At 43.1% G+C, this 7721-nt stretch overlaps 1 protein-coding gene across 1 annotated transcript; it reads left to right on the top strand.

The window, feature by feature from the left end:
• The first annotated feature begins 1337 nt into the window (after positions 1-1337).
• On the top strand, positions 1338-7512 carry LOC120904421 (pupal cuticle protein 36-like). Its single transcript, XM_040314381.1, has 4 exons — positions 1338-1561; positions 6036-6336; positions 6402-6651; positions 6716-7512. The coding sequence occupies exons 1-4, from the start codon at positions 1553-1555 to the stop codon at positions 7314-7316; spliced, it is 1161 nt and encodes a 386-aa protein (XP_040170315.1). The 5' UTR covers positions 1338-1552; the 3' UTR covers positions 7317-7512.
• Positions 7513-7721: the final 209 nt, after the last annotated feature.

Raw genomic sequence — 7721 nt, 5'->3', positions numbered from 1 at the left:
CTAACCACTACGGCCAACAAATCTATTGCCCTTTGAAGCGTTTGCAACCGAAATGGGAATTATGATTAGCTTTTTTGTTCCACGTTACCCACACCAGCCCTTGATCGGATGTAACCGTACTCATGCTGTATGGAAGAACCATACGGCGAGAGGAGAAATATTCTTGAACTTCAATAGAACTGCTGGAAAAAAACAAAGCAACAAACACACACTGTATGCCATACGCTACGATTCGCACTATCGCGTAAGATGGATCCGTCCAACCAGGTGGATTCAACCGTACGATGACATCCCTGACAGTATGCATCTCACGGCAGCAACGGAAGGAAATCGTCGAGTGTTAATCGGGGAATCGTAAATTTGAACCGTTGTTTATTTAATGATCGCCAATCGATCGAGCGAAACAAATCGATGCACATTGTATTCGATTGTCGTCCGTCCGAGCATCTGTCATTCTGAAGTGGTGATATTCGACGTTAACAGATCGTTACACAGAAATTAGTTTTGTGATGCACGTGTTTTGCTAAATTTGTATTTTGTGTAGCGTGTTTTTTTCTTCATTATGCAGGAACCATGAAACTAGAGCTAAAATTAGAAAAAAAATTTTTGTTAAATAAATTAAGTTATGGTACCGTTCTTCAATTTTAATTCCACAATTTCAAATTATCTAAATAATATTGCACTTCATAATTAAAGAACAAATTTTATCTTTTCATATTCATATTTTGTTTGCATACATACTGTTTTATGATTGAAATAATTTGGTTAATCGTTTGCTTTTTCATTGTTTTGTGTTTATGTATATATGACTTAGCTAATTTTTATGGCACATAAAGAATGGGTAAATTTTTCTCATAATAATTCATAATCTTGCTCTACATCAAAGCTAACTCAAAATCGAGCCAAAATTTGGGGTCATTTCCATACTCCATGCTGCACTTACTGCATCTGATTCACAAGCTTCTTCACCGCTCCAGCCTCAGATCGCTTGGCTTACCCTTCCTTTCTCTTTCTGGGCCTTCGATGACTCTCGATTTCATTTCGCCCAGTGTATCTTCCACCACCCTCCCAATGCGGCTCGATATCGACCCGCTGGCAAGGCTGGAAAGTGAACCACGCAGATTCTCGGGCTCGGGACTAGGGGGACCTGGTGCCACCATCGCTAGCACCAGCTCCACCACCACCCCCAGCATTGCAGTGCCATTGTCGCACAGTACGCTAGAGAGAAAGAAGGGACTTTGGAGGGATGCGCGAGACCCGACTGCATTAAAACAATCGGTACGGCGAGCGCACGAATGAAGAGGATTATATATAAAGCAGAACTTACCGCTCACAGCAACACATTCGGATCTGTGCCTCTTCCTACTGTGGAGTGTCATCCCTTACTCAGTGCTCGGTGCTCGCGTGTCCGTGCTGCGTTGGTGCTATTGACAACTGCAGCGTTTGCAGTTTCGCTCTTCAGTTGCATGCACAAGTGCAACATAGTACCTTATCTGTGATACAGATTTGTTTTCGATTGTTTGAGTTTTTGATCTGTTATCTGTTATTCATCATGAAAGTTGTAAGTGAATTTATTCGTATAATGTAGTTGCTAGAATAGAAGTGTTTTGTTTTCCAGTGTATTGGGACTACTTTGCCACAGAAAGTGGAATATTGTTTTGTGTTTTTAAATATAATTTTTGGCTCTTTGATCACCTTACAAACTCTGCTGAAGGCCTTTGATGTATTTACATTTGATAATTGTGTAAAATGTGCTTAAGTTTAGCGTTTTGGAACGTAAAAAGAATACCAACAATGAAATAAGTAAAAAAATCATCTGAATAATATTACCTTAAAATGGTTTTCATATTTTTTTGATTACATCAAAATGAACAATAGTATTACATCTATTTGTTTACTATTAGTTCTATTTCCTATTCAAATTCATGTATACGTTTTGTCTTTAATTTAAATTAATAACGTTTATACAAGGTCAGCAACGATGTTATTCAACTGTTTCTTAAGCTTAAATTGTTGTTTTTTGTCTTGTTTTCGAACTGATGTGTAAATTCAAACTAAAGTTTAGCTTATAATCTGTATAAAAGGCATGTAAATAACATATATAAATTTATTCAAGTATCTCATCATGAAAATCTTTAGTAAAAGGCAAAACATTTATTCAACAATTGAAGACAGGTCTAACATACAGTACATTATATTTAAACTATACTACTCAAAACTTCTTTTCATGTTTATTCATCTTTTAAGAAAACTTTCTTTTTCTGGGGTTATTCTGTTTTCATTAGATAAAATACACATGTTTTTAAGTATTTTTTTTTAATCAAAGAAGTGTTAGGAAGACAAAATATCAAATTATATTAGATAACCATTTTTCTTCACACACGAGTAGCATATTCCATCTCCATCGGTTAAAAGCAAGACCAATTGGACTTGCTTTTATTTTCCTAAAATTACGCTTTAACACGTAACACCATTTTGCACCAACATAAAACCACTCAAACCACCCAGAAGCATTATTGCCTTGACAATACCGAAAGCCTCGTGGCTACTCCTGCCATAAAATTATGTACACTCAATTGCCGGTAGAAGCCACTCATCATGTCATTTATACTAATCGCGCTCCATTCCAAAGCGTTGATTACCGTAATCCCATACTAATGAGCACCCATCCTGCCCTGATGTTCGAGAATCGTTCTCACCTGGCCCTGTTACCAATGGGGTGGCGTACTGTACTCGGCCCAATACCAGATTGTGCTTGTTTGCAAGCAGCAATACCATTATGATTGTGGCCGGATTGAGAAACACTTCGTGTGCTCGTTGTTATTATGCTCGTCCCGAAAAGGGTGTCGAAGAGTCGCACAACTGCACAGCGCCTTCGAATCCTACCCGGGGAACTCCTTATTATCATCACGCAAGCACACCGCGTCACGTTTACACTCTTGAGTGAGCCCGAAAAGAGAAACCCTCCGATGGCCGCGGTTTGGGGTGTTTACATTTAATTGATTGTAATGATAGCAAATAATCATCCTTGACGATTTCGACGACAAAGCGCGGGCCGGAAAGGTCACCACCGAAACGGTTTGCTTTTTGCATTCCATCTCGATTCCTTAACAATCTTCGAGAGAATATGTACAGCTCGTCTGTGATGAAACAGTCAATCCTTAGCGGCAGACCTATTCTATCATGGCACTTGTATAAAGATATCCACTTGCCTAGGCGTTTGCGATTAAACACACTGATTAGGTTCAGACCCATCCTCGGGGTCAAAAGCGGTGTGCAGGCATGCAGCATAAACTACTGATAAAAAAAAAAACAAAATACAACCACCAACGATCGGCAGCCGATTGGGTTCGGTTACCTCGGTGGTTACCAGCGGGTGGTGAAAGGAACACATAATCCGATTGTCTTGCGGCTGTTACTCGATCAGTAATGGTTTATTAAATTTGTATCCCATTTTGGCCGCTGCGCTTGCCGATCGCTATTGGGTAACGCTATTAAGCTGTAAAATTTTTGATTAAACACCAGTTTTCCATCGCCCGAGATGTGTTCCTCTCTGAGGGTTTGTCTACTGTTCTTTTTTACCGATGTACTTATTTTCCTGTTTTGCAAATACTCAAGCATTGCAAAAGGTCATCTTTGGATGTATGGTGGTTGTCCCACAGCACGATCGTTCCATATGCTCTATCGGGCTGGCAACTCAATTGCGAGGGAGAATCTTCACGAATGTCCTCACAAAACATGTAGCTGGGAGTCATTGAGACAAGAGGTCAACTCAACGCCGACTGAGAGCTTCTGTTGCTACCACAACTGTGTACGGCAAGGTGTGTCTCTGTCGATGTTCTTTTTTTGTGCTGAGAACTGTGGCTTGTTTTAACCATGTGACTATGTATCTCATGATCTTTCCAACTGTTAATAAAATAGTATTTTTTTACTAAAATAGTAATGACAGTGGATATTCAATTAGAAATGTAAAATTTTTATATTTTATTTGAAACCCTATAACCCTATTAAAATGTATAAGTATAGATAAATCTATGTCTAACCTGCTAAATTCTGCTGATTTTTCTCTGACACAATTTTTGTGTGGTATCGTGAACAAGTCGTCAAGTTCATTCACGACATAATATGAGTTCAGTTCTCATTCAAGAAATATGATCTCTAAGTGAATCCCTGTCTAGAATTATTAGCGAACATCGAATTGACTAAATCAGAGAAGAGTATGAAAAGTTAAAACATGCGGATGCATATTGTAGCTGCAAAGCTGTTAAGATAAAAATTATATATCTAAAGATTTTATGAAAATATACACAAAGATGCTCGCGACAATCAAGCTAAAATAATCTTTCTTTATAATATTTTTTACGTAATGGTTTTATGTCATAATATTTGTATGTAATGTTGGCAACATCTTAATTTGGTCAAAAAGTCTGTTTTTCAAATGTTTGTTGAAATATAATATAAAATTTCTCAACATCTTTCAATCAGTTCAATTTAGTTTCAATATTGAAATACCTATCAAATTCAATCAAACGATTATTACAAATATGACTTGTATCAGCTATTATTTAAAACTATCATTCACAAAACATGTTAAAATTATTTGTTCATCAGTCTGCAAATAGGTATGCGTAGAAGCCAAACCATGAAGAGATGCAAAACGCTATGAAACATAAGCATAATGAGCTACTGCATTTCCTAATCTTGCTTCCAACCGAAACAACAAAAGGAAGCAGCATCAAAAACAGCGATGACGGAATACCTAGTTCACAAGCACATCTGCAACATGCACAGTTTAATGCGCCAACCGCATTGCTAAAAACGACGATCGTTCTGGTCATGCGCTCACTACTGCCCCAGAAGTACTGTTTTTATGACTTATTTGCATCACATAGGAGTCTTTTGTGACTTCCCCCTTAGGTTCACGATTTCAGTGTAAATGATCCCATTTGCATTGAGCTCCGGCTAGTATCTGTGCTGCCACCGACATCTAGGACGCATGTCCATGCAAGACTCCGATTCACAATACAATGCAATTGAAACAGTTTCGAAAAAAAGCACTCTGGCTGCTCTGGGATTGTTAGTTTATCAGTAACAATTGCCAGTTTTCTTGCACCCAATTCAATCATTTGCCTAAAGAAAGATTCGGTTTTATTTGCTCTGTTCCCAGAGCTTTCAATGGTAACATCATTTTCAAATGCTGTGCCAGGTGTCACAAAGCGGGAAATAGAAACAGAAACATGAAAGGTTTATCAGTTAAGAGAGAGACCCTTTCCCACTCCATTACCCTGTTCTCAAAACACGGGGTAAGGTCGTCGGTAATTATGCTGTGCCGTCCGTACCGATGCGCACAGTGTTTCGACACCAAGCGTGACTTCCAGCACCACAAAATCCGCTTTATTTTCACAAGCGACAAATGCAGAAAAGGAAAAGAAACAGAATTCCTACGCCGTCCTCTTGGCGCTCAATCTCGAGCGTCTTCATTTCTCAATTCAATCGAATCGTTTGCCATTTTGCCATCGGGCCGCGCTGGCAGGTATGTGTGTTCGAGTTTCGCATCCGCTAACATCGTACCAACATGCCCCGCTCGCGAGTGCACTCAGGCACACAATGTTGGTGCATGACTTACTGGCGCTGGAAACGATCGAGAAAGATAGGTGCCTAAAAGAAGGCATCCTCCACTTGTGCAACTGTCGATTGACGCGCTGCAATACGATCCCGCTCGAGACTATTCTTATGGTGCGATAAGAAAGGCCACTCTTTAAGACACTGGCCCCAGCCGGCTCCGTCCTTCCTCCATTAGATGCACAACAATGTTTGCATTGAAAGACACTCAAAGACCTCGGCCCCGTGTTTGGTTTCTGCTCGAGATGCTTTTATGATAATATCGTGACCGCTCAAGCGTGGGATGGAGCGGCGTGCTCCAGTTTTTATGGGTCACTCTTGCGGCACTCGCATTGCAACAGCGTAACAGTGTGTCTCAGGTACTAAGGTTACGGTCGATTGTATCATCCCTTTGCAACACCTTGTCTTTGCAGTTCTTGCTCGCAACGCTGGTAGCGGCCTGCTCGTGTGCCCGCCTGGACAACAATTATCTACCTCCGCCGGGAGCGGCTGCTGCTGGAGGTGGTCCCGGGCTGACGGCTCCTTCGCCAGGCGGTGGTTCCCGCCCTGGCGGTGCGCCTGGTGGTCCGGGAGGATCTGGAGGCTTCGGAGGTCCAGGAACGGCACCGGGTAGTGGTGGCTTCGGAGGTGGTGCTCCGTCTGGAGCAGGATTTGGTGGTGCCGGCCCAAGTGCCGGTGGTTTCGGAGGACAAGCGCAACGACCTGGTGGAGTTGGTAAGTTTGTGATGTCGGAAATCGTGATGTCAAGAAACGAATTTGCATGATTGTTTGCTATCAAGGAGGAGGTCCAGCTGCTGGTCGTCCAGGAACGCCGGCACCTGCTTACGGTCCGCCTTCGAGTGGATTCGGTGGAGGTGCACCATCATCGTTTGGCGGCGGTTCTGGAGCTCCTTCGGGTGGATTCTCGTCGGGAGGCAGTGGATTTGGTGGAGGTGCCCCAGGAGCTGCTCCAGCTGGTCCAAGTCAACCACCGATAGAAATCATTTCCTACGAAAACATGAACAACGGCGATGGAACCTACAAATACAGGTAAGTGCGTTTCTGGATTATTTTGAGATCATCATGTCTCATACTCACTGTTATTTTCTTTTAGCTACGAAACGGCCAACGGTATTAAGGTGCAGGAGCAGGGTGAGATCAAGAACAAGGGTTCCGACAATGAGATTCCAAGCGTGCAGGGTTCCTACTCCTATACCGCTCCGGACGGGCAGGTTATCACCGTGACGTACATCGCGGACGAGAATGGATTCCAGCCACAGGGAGATCATCTGCCGACGCCACCGCCGATTCCGGCAGAGATTCAGAAGGGACTTGATGCAATCGCAGCCGCTCAGGCTGCTGGTGGTAGCGCCGGAGGCCCAGGAGGTCCAAGCGGTGCTGGTGGCTATCCTGGTGCTGGCAAGCCATCCCAAGGCTATCCCGGCTCGGTGACTGGTTCGGGTGGATATCCTTCTGGAGCTGGCGGTCCAGGAGCCACCGGTCCTGCTGGTGGACGTCCTGGCCAGGGAGGCTACCCGAGTGGACCGGCCGGTGGTTCGGCTGGCTATCCTGCCGCTGGAGGTCCTGCCGCACCCGGAGGTGGCGCTGGATATCCATCGGGTGGTCCGGGAGCTTCCGCAGCCCCGCGTCCCAGCGCACCCGGAAGACCGTCGGGTAATGGGTCCTTTAATCCTCAGTCCGGTTATCAGTATTAAAAGCGCCAACGTATCACATTAAGCCCACAAAACACCACTATCGTGCAAAGTGCATTTAAAACGACAAGCAAAAACTCAAACGAAACCAACGAAATTGAAGCGAAACGATACAAAAAATGAGAAAAATAGTTCACTCGCTGTAAATAAGGTGAAATGGTGAACGGTTGTAATAAAAAAAGAAAACGAAACACTTCGAGTACGTCTCTGTGTTAACGATGTTGTGAAAAGTAAGCGGGAAGATGATGATGACGGTGCGGGAGCTTCAAGCAGCCTGGGAACTGGTTTGAACTTGAACTTGACCGGGCGAGAAAGACGAAGGCCGCCTGAGTGTCTGGAGTCATGGTGTGATCTTTAGCGTTGAAGATGAATGAATGGAAAAAGCTCGATTCGAAGTCGACTCTGAAG

Source organism: Anopheles arabiensis, chromosome 3 (genome assembly GCF_016920715.1).
Source record: "Anopheles arabiensis isolate DONGOLA chromosome 3, AaraD3, whole genome shotgun sequence".
Taxonomy (NCBI): Eukaryota; Metazoa; Arthropoda; class Insecta; order Diptera; family Culicidae; genus Anopheles; species Anopheles arabiensis.
Note: the sequence above shows the minus strand (reverse complement) of the source record. Positions and strands in the feature narration are given on the sequence as shown.

Coding starts and splice junctions, on each gene's coding strand:
- LOC120904421 (XM_040314381.1), top strand. Junction 6,337..6,401: donor GCAACGACCTGGTGGAGTTG/GTAAGTTTGTGA, acceptor TTTGCTATCAAG/GAGGAGGTCCAGCTGCTGGT. Junction 6,652..6,715: donor GATGGAACCTACAAATACAG/GTAAGTGCGTTT, acceptor ATTTTCTTTTAG/CTACGAAACGGCCAACGGTA.